The 20,834-nt window shown below is 41.7% G+C and overlaps 1 protein-coding gene across 2 annotated transcripts in view; it reads right to left on the reverse strand.

The window, feature by feature from the left end:
• Positions 1 to 20,834, reverse strand: part of LOC116320870 (disco-interacting protein 2 homolog C-like) — a 76,297-nt gene that overhangs the window by 35,565 nt on the left and 19,898 nt on the right. Inside the window, exons 2-13 of one of the 2 annotated variants that reach the window (XM_039617684.1) lie at positions 17,356 to 17,427; positions 16,606 to 16,710; positions 15,745 to 15,870; positions 12,504 to 12,794; positions 11,842 to 11,964; positions 10,962 to 11,108; positions 9,757 to 9,876; positions 7,710 to 7,907; positions 5,327 to 5,418; positions 3,532 to 3,642; positions 2,458 to 2,581; positions 952 to 1,061 (exon numbers count right to left, since the gene is read on the reverse strand). In XM_039617684.1, the coding sequence (XP_039473618.1) occupies positions 952 to 1,061; positions 2,458 to 2,581; positions 3,532 to 3,642; positions 5,327 to 5,418; positions 7,710 to 7,907; positions 9,757 to 9,876; positions 10,962 to 11,108; positions 11,842 to 11,964; positions 12,504 to 12,794; positions 15,745 to 15,870; positions 16,606 to 16,710; positions 17,356 to 17,427 (1,619 nt within the window). The remainder of the gene's footprint in view (positions 1 to 951; positions 1,062 to 2,457; positions 2,582 to 3,531; positions 3,643 to 5,326; positions 5,419 to 7,709; positions 7,908 to 9,756; positions 9,877 to 10,961; positions 11,109 to 11,841; positions 11,965 to 12,503; positions 12,795 to 15,744; positions 15,871 to 16,605; positions 16,711 to 17,355; positions 17,428 to 20,834) is intronic. The other variant, XM_039617685.1, reaches the window with a different exon arrangement.

Below are 20,834 nucleotides of genomic sequence, written 5' to 3' on the forward strand. Positions count from 1 at the left end.
TGGCTGTCAGCTAAGAACAGGAAGCTCAGGCTACAATTTGCACAGGCTCACAAAAATCTGGCCCACAAAAGAAGAAAACATGTTGCCTGGTCTGGTGAGTGTCACTTTTCGATGGTAGGGTGAGAATTAAATGTAAAGCACATTAAAGCATGGATCCATCCTGCCTTATATCAACGCTTCAGGCTGCAGCTGGTGTAATGGTGTGGGGGACATTTTCTTTGCCCCTCAGGACCAGCTAAGCATCATTTAACCACCACAGCCTACCTCAGCATCATTGCTCATCTTGTCTATTGTTCTATGACCAGCTGACAAATCTGCAGCAACTGTGTGATGCTATCATGTCAATATGGACTAAAATCTATGAGGAATGTTTCTTGGACTGTGTTGAATCTATGAAAGAATTAAGGTCGTATGTCAAAAGTGTTAGCTGAGTGTATGTCCAGTCTGTTGCAGAGACAGTTAGTCTGGCTTTGACCAAAGGTGAGAGAAAATCCAAACTTGGCTACCAGCTCCTTCCAAGCTCACATGCTAAGTTTGATTTCTTTACGGAGTACAAAACCTGACATGAGACTTCAGCAGCAAGCAGATGCTTCTGGACAGAAATAGTCTGGCACAGGTTCCTGATGTAAACACATACCTACAGATTTTATTCTCTCCACCAGAGAAAGGAAACAAACATGTTTACCACAATTCAAATATTTGTGAATACAGACATATGCAGTACGTCTGTGACACTAATCCTATCAGCACAAAGTGTACACAAACAGCACAAGCAGCAACCCAGCGGCTGGTGAGATGGACCGCAGGCACAGGCAACAGTTTCATTGTGCCTTTGTGTTTGCATATGTGTGTGTGTGTGTGTGTGTGTGTGTGTGTGTGTGTGTGTGTGTGTGTGTGTGTGTGTGTGTGTGTGTGTGTGTGTGTGTGTGTGTGTGTGTGTACTAGCCTCACCTCTATGTAAGCAGTGTCATTATTTGCATCTTTGATGTGGGGGAACCAGTCTCTGGGCGGTTTGGACAGGTGCTTCGACTCTGTTACAAACCACAGCAGCTTCGGCCAACCTGCAGGGGTGAGAGAGAAGCAAAAGGTACGATAAGTAATGAAGAGAGACAGAGGAGTTCTGATATGACTGTCACAATGCTGATATTTGCTATTTTATTTTGAAAGTCATCTTGGTTTCTTTGGTGGGTTTGAGTCGTCCTCCCCACAGCTGAAAACCACACTGGTTTAGCATTTAGCCTGCACAGGATGGTTTCATTGGATAACTGACTGGCTGCTCGGTGGCATTCCTGTGTCTGACCTGCTGCCCTCCTCACCTGCTCCATGGATCTTAATGTAACTTCCACAGAAAACAACAAGGACACCCTGGGTCTCTCTGTAGCTCAGCTGATAAACTGTCTGCCCTGTGCACTCAAGGCTTCACTTCAGCTGCTCCACCCTTGTCTTTATGGTGGTGTGCCCGGTGGTAGCATTACTGGAGTGGGTAATTGTATGATTGACCCTGATTGTGTTTATCTCTGTGAATATTTATACTCAGGTCCAAGTGCTTTCTGTGAGTCTCTGTCAGATTATGTTTTATCCAAGTTCCTTTTATCACCTCCTCCGTCTGCACTGGCTGCTCCATTGTTTAGTTTTACCTTTCATGTATGCCGGGCAATTCGATTGGCCAGCTGCTCTGACAGTAACAGTGCTTCCACCAATCACAGAAGCAAAATGGCTCAACTAACAAGCATTTTTTCCCTTACAGTCAATATTTTCACACCCATGGAAGCGTTTAATGGCGCTGAAAGAAAGAGAAGAGTCTTACTGGCACTAAAACAGTGTAGGAAGGCGATGATAGTAGTGCAGGGAGTTTCACTCACATTTGTGACTGAAAATAGATGCATGCAGATTGTAAAATGTGGTTTGGAGCATAAAAATATGATGAGATTCAGCACAAAGGAGTTTTCATTTCTTTCAACAAAAACTGCAGTTAAGGTGGTCGAGCTGCAGCGAAGAGACGGTTACAGCTACAGCTGGAGAACAGCAGCATTTTGTTATTGTAATTACAACAAAAACTTGAGACGGTAGAATCGAATCACCTGTGCAGAAAAGTTCACAATAAAGAAAAACAATCTTCTCAGCTGCTTTCATATACGCCCGCTTTGTTTTACATGGCGACAGCCTAAAACAAGCTTACCAATTTCTCTGTAAATCTAGATTATTAATAAAAAATAAAAATCTACTGATGAATTATAATGTCTCAGATAAGGCCACTCAGCAGTCTGTATAGTGATTCAAATCAGCTTTTTTTCCCAAGCCAGTAAAACTCTGGAGGGTGACGAGATGTTACTCTGACAGCCTGCTCACTTTGTGTTAACACACTTTCTCTTCTCTCATTGTGCACACTAAGCAAAGCCCCCCCCCCCCGCATCACGCCTTTACAACTCAGCCATGATTGATGACTTGCCCCCTCACCTTTGAACTGTGGGATCTCTCCTGTTGCGCTCTTGGGAAGACCCTTATGGCAGGCATCGCTGGTCAGAGCCACAGTAACGCCACAGCTGCCCAACAGGAATCCAATCTGTTGGCTGCCGGCATCCTATTGGATGATACAGAACACGATGAAATTAATTTAAAAAATTAAAGCTGATGCTTTTGCTGTTCAGATATCTAATAACTACAGTAAATGCAGAGCTATATGTTTGTAAAAGACTTCTACTGAAGCACAGACTAGAATAGAACAGCCCTTTAATGTCGTTGTACGTATACAGTGAACTTGCAGTTACACTTGTGAACATGCAGCACTGCTTTAGAAGTGACTCTTGCTGCACTGCTGCTGCACTGCTTCAGCAGCCTAAACGTAAATTTTATGGAAAATCCTGCAGCACAAATGCAGGAGGGGGGAAGGGGTTCAAGAGAGGTTACCGACATGCAGCAAAAGGCATTTTCTGCTAAGCAAGTCATCACTGTGTAACCATGCCAACCCCTATGCTGGCCACTGCACTGCAAAGACAAGCAGCTTTGCCTCAGAGTAAGCAGAGACTAAAGCAGAAACAACTACGATACAGTGTGACATACAAAAAAGAAGCATAAAAATTTTTTTTTTCCTTCCCTGCTGAAATCTGAGGTCACTGAAGGTGAAAGATCAACAGTTGTAGCTGAACTGATGTGTGTTTCCTGTGCGACGGCAGGGCAGCAGGAGGGACAGTTTCTTGTGCATCAAGTGTATTTTTTTGCTTTCTGTTCAGACGTGATTATTTCTTCAGAAATACTGAAGATCCAAAACATTTTATCAACTGTCTGAGGTATGGATAAGGCCTCTGTGCAAACACGACTGAAATGAAACGCAGCGGGAGTCTGGAGCTCCGAGGGGACGAGGTGAAATACAGATGTGGCCACAGCAGGTCTATAAAAAATCTAATTACCTAACCTCCAGCAGAGACTAATCCTGCACAAAACAGCTTCAGCAACAGATTTAAAGGTAAAGGAAAGGAACCAGAGAGCTGCAGCCACGGCTAAAGACAGCTGATCTGCAGTGCTCTGAAGTACCTTGCGACTTAGGGGCACCTCTATGGGAACAGGGACCACCTCTGCCAACAGACAGCCGTAAAACGCCACCATGAAGGCCACTGGGTCGTTGTTCGGAAACACCAACGCCACCTAGGAGGGAAGGACAGAAGACAGCACTGGGGTTCAGAGAACTGAAATCATTTTCTAAGGCTCAGAAAGCAACACAAGGAGTGAAAATCTCAGTCAGTTTCTAAGCAACACGCAAGTTCATGTAAAGTCACCAGCACATTTATCTGTATGCTCAGCACAAGTTAATTCGCTAGAATGACTAATATACAGCTCTCAGTATTTATTTGCTTTTCACTGAGAGCGGGGTGAGGAGATTGATAACAGTCTTGTGTTTGTGCACTCAACATGAATCCAGAGCAGTAGTCTGGAAGATCATTATGTCCACCACTGAAACGTGACGGTGAGGATAAAATCACCAACACTGGGCATGTGCGTGAGTTTAATAATCATTAGGTTACAAGAAAAAATATCGTGGCTACATCTGGCAAAAAACACTGTGTGCAGGGTGATCCAAGACCGCAGCACAGAGCAGATCGGCCATCAGTGAGAGTAGTTATGACACTGATTAAGTCAGAAACTGTGCGAACAGGAGGAGCTTTCAAATGCACAGCAACTGTAGCTGCTTAAAAAAAACACGCACAATATGAGATGCAGAAGAATTTCAACTGACGTGGCCTGGCACTGAAATCAGTTGATCTCCCCGCACCGTGGAAGGCTGAACTAAGGCTATGATAGACTTCAGTGCTGGGGATCAATACTCCTTTTATTAAAGAACACTTTAAGAAATCATTCCTTCTGTTCTCTATCAAACTTAACAACAGCTCTTCTTTTTCCCGCAGCTGAACAGCACACACACTTCTGTATTATGCATCCTGCTGCTGTTTATACTGCACATATTTTTTAATACTGTTCAATATATCAAAATTCTTTGCATCACTACACTCTCAAACCCATTATGCTTTTCCTAATAAAAATCTCCCCAGGAAAAACTCAATGAACGTAAAGAAAGCAGCGAGCTAGCCGCACAGTGACATGTGCTCCATTAACCCTGACAGCAGTGTCGGGTCTCCCAACTTTTTCTAGAGGATTTCCTGTTCCACTCTACAGACAGAGAACTGCTGGTACTGCTTTTTTTTAAATGAAAAGTTAATAACAGCCTTACGTTGCTTTGGTGTCATTTCCACTGCTTGAGCACCTCCCATTTATTGAAACTGGTGCAGGTGGTCGGTCCGCTTTGCATATGCATCAGCTGCATATGCAAAGCGGACAAACTGGAAGTGTAAGCATGTGATGATGTACTTCTTGTACATTGCAATCTTTTACTGCTATTCCAGCAAATGTATTTTTCTGAGCAGAACAGAAACCTACAGGAGGTCAAAAGCACCTCAAGTGCAGGTTTAAAAGGTTTTTCTTTGTGCTGAACAGAGCCGGGTCAGCTTTGCTTCTGCTCTCTGTGCTAAGCTTCAGACTGCAGCTCAATATTTTGCTTACAGATACAACAGTGGTATCAATCTCAGTGAAATATCCCCTTCATTCTCAAGGGAATATAACAGGAGCTTTATTATAGAGACATTTTTTTGTCATATAAATGATAAAAACTGCATGACATCATCAATATAACACCAAATATATAATGATCTGTTTTAATAGAAGAAAAAAGCTAACTTGGCTGAACAAAGTATCAAAAGGGTTGGAGTGAAGTGAGCACAAACAAAAAGAAGAAAGTGAAAAGTGAGAGCTGCGGTGGTGGGTGAGTGTGACTCACCCGATCGCCCGGTCGCACCATGGGCTCCTGCTTGCTGCCCAGTTTGTGGAGGATGTTGTAGGCAAGCTTGATGCTGCGAGACCACAGCTTCCCTGCAGGGAGCGGGACACAGGATATGAGGGTGCGAATGAGAGAGGGGGAGGGAGAGAGACTGAGATTGTGGGATATATGAGTGTGTGTGTGTGTGTGTGTGTTCCTGCACTTCTATTTTGAGGCAATTCAGTCGATAAGAGAGGAAAAAAAACTGTCTGAAGTGATGACATTTAAGAGCTTTCAGCAGTCAGGAGAGGTCACTACTGACGTCTGGAGAATGGATGGATTATACTTAAAAGCAAGTGTCTAATGCACAGTTGGTGGACAGGTGCACAGGAAAGAGGAAATCATGTAAAAATGGTGGGGGGAGGGTACATTCCTGCACACTTTCAGCTCTGAGTTTATTAAAAATAGAATATTTAAAAAATGATGCTACTTCTTTTGCATAATTTGATTTCCCTGTGCAGCCTTGTCAAACACTGTTACAGAAGCTACAAATACAGTGAGGTGTGTCGAGGTATGGCCCAGGTCCTAAGAAAATCCCCAGATCTCAATCCCATCGAGCACTGAGGAGAAGCCCAGTTCACAGCAGGACCATTAAGCTGCTGGTTTTAATGGACCGGTCTGGTCATTGTATGTGTTAGTCTCAGGAAGTGGCTCATTATAGTCTACATCAGAGGTTCTCAAAGTTCAGGCACTTGAGCAAGTAATAAAAGAGCTTTATAACAGTGAGTCATGGACATAGGTTTTCATGTTTAATTAGTATTTAAGATGTGTCTGTTCTGATGTATTCATATATATATATATATATATATATATATATATATATATATATATATATATATATATATATATATACATACATACATACATACATACATACATACATACATACATACATACATACATACATACATATATATATATATATATATATATATATATATATATATATATATATATATATATATATATATATATATATATATATATATATACTATATTCATTTTAGGTGGAGTTATTTTGCTATGAGAGCTGTAACAGAAGAGTTAAAACTTTTTTGTCCTTTTTGGTCCCAGTTTTTGCTAAAGAATGGACCAAAAGATGGAGGCGGCAAAAAAACAAACAAAAACAAAACAACAAAAAGTACAACTTTATTGGACAAAAATTTAAAAAAAGGAGATCAAACAAATCAAATGAAAAACCCAACATGATTCTTAAAAGAGGAATCATGAAGAGGCAGACCAACAGAGGGCAAACAAATGATCTCATAAAGAAAAGAGGAAAGAGGGCACTGTATATACACACAACGGGCGGTGACTGAAAAGGAGACCAGGTGAAAGTAATGAGGGTGGGCGGGAGACTGTGCAGGAAGTGAAGAAACCTTCAAAGTAACCAAAAAGATAAATAACCATCACTGACAAATGACGTCATAGACAGGGGGACACAGAGGGCAGGGAGGCTGGGAACACAAAGGGGTCCAACAAAACCAACAGATGCTTCTGTGGATGTTTTATCTTTGGTTGTTCCACCCACTTTCCTGCATGACACACTCCTCTTCTCTTTAGGAAAAAAGTGAAGCAGTGGTTTAATAACAACTTCACTTTCATGGAGTTTGTTTCAGAGATTAAAATAATAAAATAAAAATATTATATTTAGTTTATTTAGACATATTTAGGTCCCTTTGAGTCTTTTCACCGATTTCTGGTTGCACTATCTTCTCTCTGTCAGCAGACTTCAGTCTATCACCCTCTGTATGTGCGAATGGGGGTAAGGTGTCACTGGAGTTGTTGACAAGTTGAAAAACGGTAAATTAACCGTAACCAAACAAGAACAGACGCCAAATAACCCCAAATGTATTTACTGGTCTGACAGCAGGGCCACTCCAGTCAGCGTCTAGAGCCGGGTGTCAACACATACAGTCCACTTTGATCTTAAGCAGGCCGGACCAGTGAAACTCCCCTTTCAGTCATTGTGAGGAAGTCACATATTTAACTGTGAAAAAGCTGCTGTGACAAAGAAAGATGAATCGCCATAAGAGAGGTTTTTATCAGCAGGAAGAGCTGGAAAAGTTATGAAAATATAGTTAAAGTCCAAATTTAATGTTTGTTCTTGTTTGTAGTGAGCAGCAGATCAAACAAGTGAAGAATTATAAATATAAAGACCAGGAGTGTGCAACATACGGCTGGCTGTACACCACCCCTGGTGTAGAGCAGATGCTGTGAACCATATTCAGCCTAAACAGCATGCATGCATGTCTGTGCATTTTTACATTCTTGAACTAGCAAAACATTTATCTAACTGTAGCTCTGGTGGACATGAGTGAGTGAGCAGTAAGTGTGTGGTTACCATATGTGAGCACATAGAGGGGCTTCCCTGCTGTGTCCAGGCTGGTGAGGCAGGGGGCTTTTGGGGAGATGGTTCCCCAGCGTTGGAGAGCCGCCTCCAGAGAAGGAGGCCAGTTAGTGACCACCCCCAGCGGCTCTCCTCGCACTGGCATCATCTCCGCCCCCTCCGGCCGAGGCTGGTTAGGGTCGGGTTGCTGGACTGTAACAGGATGAGGCCGAGAGTTTCATGAGTGAAAAAAACAACACATAAAAAACTTTTATTCACACAGATGTTCTGACGGGAATGTGAATAATTTGTGAGTGGAGAGCTGATTCTCTTTTAATATTGAGTTCAGACTGCAGAGAGGCTGAGAGCGAGGCAGCAGTGGGGAGGGATCTGACCGGATTCAATCTTAAGCCAGTGCCATAAAAAAATAGAATTAGAGTCAATTGGAAGTCTTAACTGCTACATCAATCCGAAGTTCAACATTGTGTTGTATGATTATAACACACATGTTTACAACACATTGTAAAATGACTCCAGGATATGATTTAAAAGACCACAAAACTGGACAAAAGTATGAGTTTCCCAGAGAGTTGAAGAAACAGAGAGAAAACACTCCCAGATGGAGAGAGGCGAGCACAGAGCAGTAAATATTTCAGTACGTTTACAATTTTAACCCTTTTAACACATCTATGCTCTATATGAACCTCTCCCATGACTTGGACTGTCCACATGAAGACAGTTCTTTACATGGACGTGAGTGCTGCTCTCAGCATTAGTGAAGATTTTGGTCAAATTTGTTACCACTGCACAGCATCTTCCTGTTTCCTGTATTATTTTATTCATTTTTCATTATTATTAACTAAAACTAAAAATCTGACTGCATTCCCCAATTTTTCATATTATGTAAGTTTCTGTCATGAACTAATTGAAAGAAAGAGCTTTTTAAAGGGTAGCAGATGATTATTGATCTGCACATTAAAGTTTATGGTAGCCACTGTGACTTTTGGAAGCTTCATAATTCAGTCTAATGTCTGTTCACAACTTGATATTTCTGGAGTCAAAGGGGACCATATTAGCATAAAAGGTTGGAGTCCTAAGACTAGCAAATTTGTTTACCTAGGGTCTTTATATTGTAAGGCAGAGACCCTACAATAATAGAGAGAAGAGAACAACCCCGTTTGAGCTTGAACTTGGCGACACTGGGAAGGAAAAACTCCCTTTTAACAGGAAGAAACCTCTGGCAGAACCAGGCTCAGGGAGGGGCGGGGCCATCTGCTGAAACCGGTTGGGGATGGAGTGAGACACTAAGAGAAGAACTTTGCTTACCACATGTTATAAGTTTGAGACGTATTACATGTTATGTTAGTGCTATGAACCACACAGGAACAGCACAAACCTGCCTGAGAGCACACTGTTCTGCAAAAATCTGTGGCCACGCCTCTAATACTGCATAACTTTAAGTGCTAATAAAATTTAAATAGGTTACTTTAAAAACATTTTCAGCCCCATGCAATTTTTATGAAGGAGAAAATTAGCTACACTGACTAAAGCTGTTTCTTATTGTCAGCTGCCAACAGGTTTATTTCTGCTGCAATGTTTTTAACATGGGAGTCTATGGGAATTTACTCCCACATGGATCCTGCCTCAAGTGTTCATTGGAGGAACTGCAATTTCTGGGACGTAACCAGCTTACAAGACGTTTAGCTGTTAGAAAGATGCTGTAACTACTGCTGTTCTGTAATCACACGTAAAGAAACTTATTTGCAAGCTAACCAACTGTCAGCATGTTCTTTTCTCCATCTCTCAGCTTCAACTTAACAGAAACCCTTTTTTTCAAAATTTCTTGAGACCTGCGATATTAACATTCACAGTTCATTTATTTGCATCCATGAATGCCACTTAACACTTCAGCACTGAGCTGTGTTTCTTTGAAAAAGGCTGATTTTGCACACTGACCTGTAGTGAAGCTTCAGCTGTGGCCTCATTACGTGTTTAACACAGAGATTTATTAAATACATCACTTTGGGATAATTTTATAGAATGAATAGAAAGACCATTTTACCTTCTAAAAGCTCATCAAAGTCATCAACAAAGAACTCTCGTAGTGGAGGTCTGCGAGGCTGCTTCAGCGTGTTCACCAGCTGCTGGATCTTAGCCGACACGCGACTGCTGACCGGAACACCTGCAAAAGCCCCACAGATAAACGAAAGTGGTGACCTGAATAGCTTACAAGACGGTCATGATAACAATAATAAACCTCCAGTGTTACACGATGTGTTGCAAAGGCTGAGACTAAAATACTGTCTGTGATGTAAACCCTGGACAAATACTGAATGAATGACCCCGCTTTTCTTCTGACTTTCTTTCATATATTAGAGAGAAATAAAGAATTTGTTAGTCTTGTAAGCAAATAGTTCAAGCTTCAGAATGTTTTAAACCACAGACTGTATATAAATGATGTATGTAGCCAACATAAACCATTAGTTAAAGGTTATTGAAACATGGTACTTTTGGACCTGGAGACGTTCCCCCTCTGGGTCCATTAAACAGAATGCAGGCTTGAAGCACTGCAACACCCACGTTTTATACAATCTACAGTCTAAACACTGCATTTCACACAGTTTTTTAGACTCCTGGCTCTGTATGATGTCATGTGAGAGCATCCCTTATATGGTCATCTCGGGCACATGGGTCTGAAGTTGGCTTAAAGTTGGCTTAAAGAGGGAGGAGCTAAAGCAGGTTGTTTCTGACAGAAGACGAACTTAGGTTCTGCACCAAGAGCTTGGTACATGATAAATATGGATTAATTTGGACTGTAAATAATAAAATACTAATCAAGTACAAGCCAATAATAAATGTATGAAGATGGAAATTTGCAGATTGGTTTCCCTTTAAGGCACTGAATTAGAAACTCTGTATTTTTGGCACAGGGCTCTGCTAAGTGGACCACAGACTGTGATTATTCTGAGGAGCTCTCAGCTCTCTAACTGTGACTGTGTGATTGTGAAACATGCTGAAGAAAGAACAACAAAGGTGCTCTGTCAGCTCTGCTTAGAAAAGTAAATGGTAAAAAAGTCCAATCTGTTCTTCCAGGGGACTGACATCAACACAAACCGTGTAATTGGCCAGTTCTCTGAGGCACTGGTCCAATTTGAGCTCACTTCCTGATTAAAGAGTTGCTATTTTTATCAGACGGTCTCCAGTATTTTTATTCAGAGGCTCCAGCTGGGAGCTGGTTAAAGGTGTGACGTTGGCGGTGACTCCTACCATCGCCTGTCTCCATGCGCTCCGCGTTGCCGTATTTCTGCGTGTTCCTGGCAATGGTTCCCATATTGGCCATGTGGTGACGCTCAGTGTGGGAGTGGGACGAGTCCGACGAGTATCCCGTCACGTCCGGCGGGGCCGAGTGGTTCTCTGCGAGGCAGATGGAGAGAGAGAGAGCTGAAACAGACAGCGGTGACTCACTGTTCACCTTTATCACTGCTCTGTTTGTCAAGTGCCGTGTGTTATAGAGTCCACGGGCAATTAGACACGTTCTGATGGTCATCTTGTTTCACTGCTAATTTGGGTCACAGCCCTGACAAACACAGGAGTCAGCAAGGTCTGGAATAGCTGCACTTCAAAACATCACTTGCTGCGTACACAAGTGTAAAGCTTTCAACGGAAAACTTCTACAAACATCAATAACAACAGATGTTTTTGGTCATATTAAAGGTGCACTTTGTAGCTATCCTGTACAGAATTGAACAAAACCTTTTACCACCAGGGGGCAGCATTTTACCAGCACATGTGTGCAGTTCGATGAGTGCAGCTGATTAACTGGCATTACACAAAATTGCAGCTCAGCATCAATTTGACTTGAGTCAATATCTCGTAGTTTTCTTCCACATTTTGTGGAGAGATTTGGTTCATTTTGGAAGGTTTTAAACAGAGAAACCGATAAGAAATCGATTTAATGTTCAAATACCATACTTCACATTTCTTCTCCTAACCTGCTGAGGTCTAAGAGTTACCACCTATCATCACTTATACTTCAGAATGGTGATTAAAGGCTGAATTATTTTGATTGTTTATACTCACTAAGGTATTCTGCAGTCTTCAGAGACTCTGAAAAAGGTTAAACTTTTTTTTCCGAGGTTCGACCTACCCTCTGACTCCAGCGGCGGAGGCCACAGCATGTCGGAGCCAAACTCACAGGACCGTCGCAGAGAGCCGCCGTTCTCTGCTATACTAAGAGCTCCCTTCCTCTTCAGAGACAGGTGGCCGATACCTGGAGGAGCAATAAACAGCTGTATCACAGTCAAATACTGTGAATTACTGCACAGACTCTTGGTGGTGAAAGCAGGAGGAATATCCAAAGGTTCTACTCCTGACACCATTAGGAAGCAAAAAGTCTACCTGACTTATATTTGACCCACAACCCCTTCAAGTTCGCCTCCTTGTGTGTAGCACTGCAAAGCTACCAGTGCATCTGCTTTTTACAACCATCATTCTGATTGCTAGTATGTTCTGATTTGCGTCTGGATGTAGTTAACTAAACCAGCGACTCCCAAAGTGTGGGCTGCACTCCTAGTGGGCCATGACGGTACTGCAAGGCCAAAGTCTATCATTGCTTATGTACTGTGACCTTACCTTGTTTTCACCCTTTATAGACCAAATAGTTTATTAGTAACAATCATTGGGTTAAATGATTATCAAAATGATATGAATTTCCTCATTTTAGGAACCACCTTTATTAACAGACACAGGTGAAAATTCAAAATGCTGTAGCTATATTAGGAAAAATGTGCCGGAGTACTGAAGTCTTACCGTGGTGCGACTGTGACAGGTGGCTCTGCTGGTGGTGCGACTGGCCCAGGTGCGCCAGGTGCGTGTGCGCCAGGTGCGAGATGTGCATGTGCGCCAGCGAGTCGGCTAGCCGTCCGGCATTACCGCTGCCTCCGCTCTGCGTGGACGAGGAGGAGGAGGAGGTGGAGCCTAGGTGGGCGGGGCCTAGCTGGGAAGGGCGGCTCATCCAGTGCTCCATGCCGGACATGTCATCACCTGGCCCCGCCTCCTCCTCTGAGCCCGACGAGGAGTCTGAGCACAGGGGGGACAGACCTAGTGAGGGTCAGTAGCAGCCATTATATGTTAATAACAGAACTTTCACAGCATTAAAGTAACATTAATACATAAGCAGGTAATGAAATGAATGCTAACACAATATAAAACCTTTGAACATTAAAAAACAATTCAGCAGTTTGGGAGACTAGTTTATTCCAATTCCAATTACACTGCTAAGACACCAGAGCCATTTGTTTGCTAGATTAGCTCGGCATCCAATTTAGCTCAAGAGAAAAAGATAGTTTGTGTTAATAACCTAGCTCTAATCCCTTTTGGTTCTTTGTTTTTCTACAGAAATAATCAGACAAAACATCTTATTTAGTGAACTAGAGGCTCACTTTCTTATTGTTTACTTTTACTTGTAGTCTTCATGTTAAGCTAACCGTGCCCTAAGTGCTTAAATGAGAATGGCATTAAATTTCTTCTTAGCAAGAAACTGGTTAAGTCGATTGTTTATGGGATTTCAAATGGCTCTGACCAAAGTGGATCTGTCGTGTTACATCAATTTTGTGCTGCTAAATGTAAAGAAATAACGTAATAAAGTTGTTTTTGCTCAATGTGTTTTATGCAAAGGTGAAATTGCTACCTTTTTAGTTTTGCAAGTCTTATCAAGTCATGTTTTGCAGTCTGCTTGTGGTTTTTCTTGATATTATATTCTTCCTGACACTAGCTGATGACACTACGAGATGTGTAAGAGTTACGGAGGAGTTAACAGGGCTTCAGAACGAAGAGGGGGGAAATACAAATAGTAGATTCCAGTGATAATCATGGGGAATGTATAGTGTTTGGACAACGATGAGGGAACACAGTGAGCGCGGGGTGTTAACCTAAGTGCTAAGAAAAAAAGTAGTGCAATTGCACTGTTTTTGTTATTCGGAAGTGATGTAATCCTGGATGTTTTCCTGTAAAGTAATGTTTTTCTGGCCTGATTATTGAACTGCAGCTGTGGAATGTGTCTATACTACTCGCCAAGAGAATTTTTCTTCCATCATTCAGTTTGAATTCAGTTAATTCAGTGAACACAGAGATAATCCACATAACTGTGCTTGTGAAGAAAGACTATGGTTAATAAATGGATACCTCATACAACATTTACTGAACCAGCAGGCACTTTGTCTTCTTACTGTATTTATATTTAGGTCGTGATACAATGAGCCCTTCACTTTTTTCCATTTCACCAAGCTCCTTTTTGGGTCATATTAAGGTCATTTTGAGCTGGGTTGTTTTTCATGCTTTAACTGTATTTACATAGTAATTTCCCAACTTTTTGGATAAGTAAAATATATCTATTATATCATATCTGAATATCATATCTATCACTTATGCAAAAGAAAAACTAGAAGCATACAAATCTCTTGATGCATATTATTTTTCACCTGAGCCGTGTGGCTGCACATGCACCTGAAAATCGTGTTTTACACCAATTTTCTACGCTGGATTTATTTCTGATCAAATATTCTGATTCCCTGTGGGCTTGCTCGCCTCCCTCGTTTGAGGTCCCACTCCTGTGCCACCCCACATCCCTTCATTTATACCCAGCGTGGCATTTAATCCACGACTACTGATCCACATCTGAGCCTGGTGATAAGAAACAGATCTGAATTGAGTGTTTTTAAGATAATTGTCTCCAGTCAGTAATACAATGGTTCAGAAAAAGCCTGGAGACCGTGATTAATTCTGTTCACCACTGAAGTTTGATGACCTTTGGGCGACACAACAGGCTCTAGAGCTGAAAATGTCAATAATTAGTCAGCTAAGGTAGTAACAACCACAAGAACCAATTTAGGTAAAACTGGCTTTGGGCTGCACTTTAGGAAAAAGGCTGAATTTACTTCTTTAAACGAGTTCATCATGTGAACACGGAGGAGCAGTAAACATAACATGCGGATTCAGTTTCCGCTCTGACTTTCCTATAACGGGAGGCAAGTAAGTGTCCCATGTCGACCACTGAGGCTCACGAGTAAGACGAGCCTTTGGGGGGATGTCGGGATCGCTTAAGAATTTTCTCAAAGGTTAAAAAGCAAATTGGCAGTGAACAAAGTTATTACATTTCCTCCATTAAAATCCAATCAGCAGCAAAATTATACCGTCAACTCCAATTATGTTCAATCTAATGAGCTCATATTTGAGGTAAAGGTCAGCTCCGACTTGCCCCCTTCATCCACGTTTTTTGCAGTTGCAAATACGCAGAATAGTCAGCTCCTAATCTGTGTTTTTCCTTTTTGTGATGGCAGATCGCATTTACAGTAGCTGACTGCGTGCAACGTTACATCTGTCTGTGGTTTGTTTTCACTGTAAAACCATCAGCGCCTCAGGAAATGTGCATGTTTGCAGTTTTTTGGAGAGATGAGTGTGTTTCTGTCAGAATGGAAAACGTCTGAGAAAGCAGAGACACGGCATTACAACATAATCCCGTCTGGGCTCGGGCCCGCCTCTCCGGGGTCAAATTTTCGGCTTAGTGCAACCCATTTCAGTGGAGATAACCACAGCATGTGTGTGTATGAGTGTGTGTATGACTGTGTGCACCTTCTGGGTACTTTTTTCTTTAAACTAAACACTATTTTAAAGACATGAGAAAACAATCCAACTCTTGGCTGCTTCTAATCTCCTGCTCAAAAGTACACATGAGAAGATCACATGACCTGTTAAACTGAACCACTGAGCTATTCTTAGTTCAATATTGTTAAGTCGTGTAACTTTACACAGCCACTTTCACACATCCTGTTTATAAGTTAAATTACTCCCTTATTATATTTTACTTTGGGGTTTTTTTTTGTAGTTTGTCATATTTAATTTCTACTTTATTGACTTATTTTGTTATAGCTTGCAGTTTTAATGTTTTAATCCACCATCACACAAGTATATGTTGTCTCATTTTATCACATCACTATCAGGAAAATACATGGAGGACAAATACAGGTGTGTGTCTCAGTCTGCGTGTCGTCACCTGGAGGCGTGTATGCATCCATGGAGGTCTGCACCACCAGCGAGCGTCTCTTGGAGGGCATGGGCACCGCCACCTTCCTCTCAACGTGTCGCGCCAACACAGCCTGCACCGCCTCAGTGTGGACGTCTGAGTGAGAGAGAGACAGAGAGAGACAGGTAAAGAGACTCATTCATGCAAAGGAGGAGAGAGAAAGTTTTCCTAAACAGTGCAAGTGGAAAACAAAAAGAAGGATGGCACTTTGCTGAAATCTTGCACTGTCCCCTCCATCGGCCATCATCTATGTCTTTTCCAACAAACAAACCCACTGAGGTCTCATCCATTTTGATTATACTGCAAGTCCCTGTAATGTATTAACTGAAAATTGCAGTTTACACATGAATAAAGCCAGACTGCAATCATCCTTCAATTCACAGTAAAGAGCAACAAGTTCATTTTAACTACCGTAGTGCCAGCAGCGTGATCTGATATACTTCTGTTTTTCTAATCATAAGTACTGAATGCCAAGTATGTGCAGTAACATGGTTACACTGCCTTATGAATTCATTTTTCCTTAATGCATTTAAAGTGGAACATATTCTGTTCATTACCAGCTCTGTATTTTTATTCTTGGTCTCTGCTATAGTAGCTTTGCATAGTGCACAATCCTTCTTCATCTTATACTAAGAATACTGAACTTGGCTCACAGGGATTGCTTGTACATACGCTGATTTTATTATATCTGAAGCTTTCACCATGTTTAATATGAGAATCCACTGCTGGAAGAGGAAATATGAGAGACAATAAAGAAGAGGTGAATATGGACACTATATAAGAAGTCTCAGTGATCCGCTTGTGGTGTTTATGCAGGTGTAGTTTCCGTACCTGATCTGTAGCGCTCATCTCTGGTGCCGGAGGTTCTCCGTCGGTGGAAACGGGCCGCAGAGGGAGGGCCGAGGGGGGCCCGGTGAGACATTGGCCCCTCCATACCTACAGAGGCAAGCAGACAAGCAGCGACAGATGCATACATATATAGAGAGACACAGACATACACACATGTGCACAAATACATTTGACAAAAGCAAAAGATAGGAGGGCCAACAAAGAAAAATAAACATGGAGATGATCTGATTCAGCAGAAAAATTAGATTTTTCTGGCATCTTAAAATGAAAGAATTGATAAAGAAAAAGAAGGTAAAAAAATAAAAAAATAAAAAACTGTGGCAGTTGCTTCTCTGCTCTCTGACAGAACATCCCTCAGTATCCAGTGAGCAGATATTCCTAAATCATCCGATATACGATAAGGATAAACCAGATTGGGTGACGCATATGTGTGTGTGTGTGTTTTAGCTGCAGGAAGGCCTGTAGGGCGTGTGTGTGTGTGTGTGTGTGTGTGTGTGTTTGAAGACAGCGACTACAGCACGTTCAGATAAAGAGGAGCAGGCCCAAGCTGAGCTCTAGGGAGTCCTAACCTACATTCACTAATGGCGGCGGCTGAAGACTGAATCGATAGAGTCGAGTACAATATCATTGCCACTGTATTTGTCATGATACCGGATCGATTCTCTACCAGCGGTATGGGAATATTTTCGCGGCGTGGGGAGTGTGTGGGGGAGTCAGAGGTTGCTAAATTACCTCCAGCATGTGGAACATATGCCCTGATCAGCTTGGACCTCTTCTTCTCATAACCCTTCTGAGTGATGTCCCCTGCGAACAGATAGAGATAGATAAAGAATGAGAGAGCCAGCGGAGGGTGCGTGGGTGTTTCCCTTCGTCTTTTTTTCCCCAGAAATTGTGTCCATCAAACACGTTTTAGTTGCTTATACTGTTTTTGTTTTTCTTTAAAGAGGACCTATTATACTGATTTCCCGCTCTTTATTTTAAATCCTGGACTCTCCTAAAGAAGCTCTGCATGATTCACAGTAGTGGGCCTCATTGCAGCCCTCTCCAGTGTATGAAAAAAGCTGTTCCCCTTTCTTCTGATTGGCTGCCCCTCCTAAAGAGACATTTTGAAAAGCAGGTGAGTGGGGCTTCTGTGCTCGAGCTGCCTAACATGACCATATAAGGAAATCTGCTTTTGCAGACATCATAATGCTGGTAACACTTTATTATAACAGTTGTGAATAACTAGAAATTTGATAGTTTATTAATCCTCACATTGAATTTCCATTAATGACATCATTATTATTATTGTAAAGTTGTATCTGATATTTATAAATCTTTTTTAATAATTCATACTGGATAATGCACATATAATGAATTAATATGGCTGTTTTTTCAGTTGAACAAGTGAGTAGGTAGTTTAGCAGCTGGATAAATAAGAAGACCGTTACCTGGAGATCATGGTTTTATATTCATTTATGCTAGCTGTCAGGCTGTTAGACAAGACTGTGGATTGGAAGTTATGACACTAAAGAGCAATATGTGTGTCGTTACACATGCGTTGCAGTGTGTCGTTACACATGCGTTGCAGTGTGTCTGCTTTGAGCTGAGCTGTTCATGTTGGGCTTGGAGCGTATAAATAAACATTGGCATTGTGGCCATGCTAGATACAATTACAACCTATTACAGTCTGTTTCACAAAGCTACAGCCCTGAGAATACACTGGGCGCGGCTGCATGAGAGTTGATCACATCCTCTCAAGGCAAAGCCTGCAGTTCCACCAGAAACATCCCAGAAATGGCTCTCTGTTCAAATGGCATCAGGTCTGTTCACAGGAGTGGGCAGGAAGTCGGACACGGGTGGAATTTGAAGCTGTGTGAGGGATGATCTGGCTCACTGTTGTTGCCACATGAGCAAAGCGGCCAACATTTATGGAACCTTGTCCTTGTGTCTGAGGTGCCAGCAACTTTTTTATGATGCAATAATAACATCAGTTATTAATAAAATAAATGTAATTACAGGATTTTCTAATTTTTGTTAAATCTGCAATAGCTATATACTAAACTTCAAATAGCAATTTAACAATGTACTGTTTATTAATGACAGTTATGATAAAGTGTTACCAAAACTCCTGAGATGCTGCTTTATTGGGATTGCCTGTACATGCACTGACCTCAGTATTTAAATCCATTCAGCCGTGTTTAAAACCTCTACCACTGTGACAGCATACCTACAGCACAGAAAGTAAGGTCCACTTTAAATAAGATGGTGCAGCCTTATTGGTCTCATGTCACCCAGCCTCCTCTGTCTCTCCCAGTCTTTTAATGCTTGTGTCCGACTGTTAATTAAGAACATAAACATAAATAAAACAACATGAAATGAATAATGAATAATGGAAATGATGAATATGAGAACGGGAATAATACTATGCACTGCACAGACTGTGGAGTTCAACAGTCAAATGCTACATGATGTTTTTTCCCCAATGCATACAGAAGCTTTCAAGGTCGTATGATAATCTGATCATTATTATAATGTTACGTGGCACATTTCTTTGTTTTGTTCTACAGCACACCAAGGTCTTGTTCGCTTTCTGACATCAGGACATCAATGCTTGACATTCATGTCGGGTTTAAGCACCACAGCACGAGGAGCCTCTGTCTTGGGTGTCACTTTTAAATTTCTGGAGATAAAGGGTCCCAAATGAAAACCTGAAAGACCAGAAACAAAGCTGGAGAGACCCGTGATGGATGACTGGGGAAGGAAATTTCATCTTCGCTTTTGGACTCCTGTCCAGCGGGGAACACGAGTAAATACACTTAGTGCTATCATTTGTACACTACATGTCCAAAACATCACCCAAGGCCACAGAAAGCAGCTAGCAGAAGCTGCTCATTGAATCACATCTGACTCAGGAAGCACCTCACCCAACAGTCTGTGTATACACAGTGACCGTCAACAGGCAGGGTTTGATCTTTTCCTTCAAGCTCCTTTTATATCACAGTCACCTCTGAAGAATCCCGCAGCAACAAGAAGAACCCATCAGCTAACGCTGCATTCCCACCATGAGAGTTATCTGAGGCATTAGTAATTCAGTTAGAATAAATGTAGCTTTTTCTTTATAAAAGACTCAGAAATAGTAGAAAATCACCTCACCTGATTTCTGTCAAGAAGTGAGCACGATCAACTGTACACAGATCAATCACGCATACATGAATAGCAGACCACCAGAGGAAAAACATATAGTATAGCTGTAGGTAACATATCACTTCATATAAACTACATGACAAGTGAAATGACACCATTAGTACTGTTATGTGACTACATGATGATTTTAAGACCGAGTATGAGTATTAGTGTGGATTAGTGACAGCAGCAGAGACTAATGGACGTACAGGCAGAGGTCAGCGTGGAGAGGCAGCGATGGAGAAACTCATTACAGTCCCTAAGGGAGGTCGTTGCTGCCTAGGCGACCCCCCGCCCCCAGCAAAACCAACATGGCTGCTGATCAATCACAGCACCCCACGGTCCTCGCTGCAGGGCTAATATGCGCTAATACTTCCTGGTTTGTCCCAATTAAATGCTGTTAAACTGGCTCACACCAGTTCGCTAATTATTGATTGTTGTTTGATTGCCACGGAGACGGGAGACAAATCAAATCCAAAGACAAAAGGACGCCGGGAGGCTACAATATCAGTCGCTCTGAAACAAGTGAAAGTATTACACCGGAGCAGATGCCTAAAGTCATCAAATGTCATGAAAAACATTAAAATCAACCAATGCTATAGCATTTCTGTCTCTATATAACAGATTTTTATTCAACATTGACGTTATTTTTTGTTTAGGTTTTTTTTTTAAGCATCGATTCTGCTCATCTCCAGCTTCATATATTATTCTTAGCTTTGCATGAGTCATATTTCAAAATAGTCTTTATCCTGTAGTGGAGCTTAGTGCAGCCTCTGAGTTCATCCTTTCGCTGAAACACGTGATTTTAGTTCCTCCACTGTTCTTCTGATTGGCTTCTCCTGTCAAACAGACGGTTTAAACAGCAGGTAGGCGAGGCTTCGGTGCTCACAGTTAAAACTGTTTGCCTGAGATGACCATATAAGGATATTCCCCTCTCTATGACATCAAGAGAGCCAAGAGAAGAAAAAAAATGAGTGACTGAGAACCGTAAAGAGATGAACTCAGCTAGGACTACAGTTAAATCAAATTGTAATTTCAGTTACAGT

The sequence above is a fragment of the Oreochromis aureus genome, linkage group 9, assembly GCF_013358895.1.
Source record: "Oreochromis aureus strain Israel breed Guangdong linkage group 9, ZZ_aureus, whole genome shotgun sequence".
Taxonomy (NCBI): domain Eukaryota; kingdom Metazoa; phylum Chordata; class Actinopteri; order Cichliformes; family Cichlidae; genus Oreochromis; species Oreochromis aureus.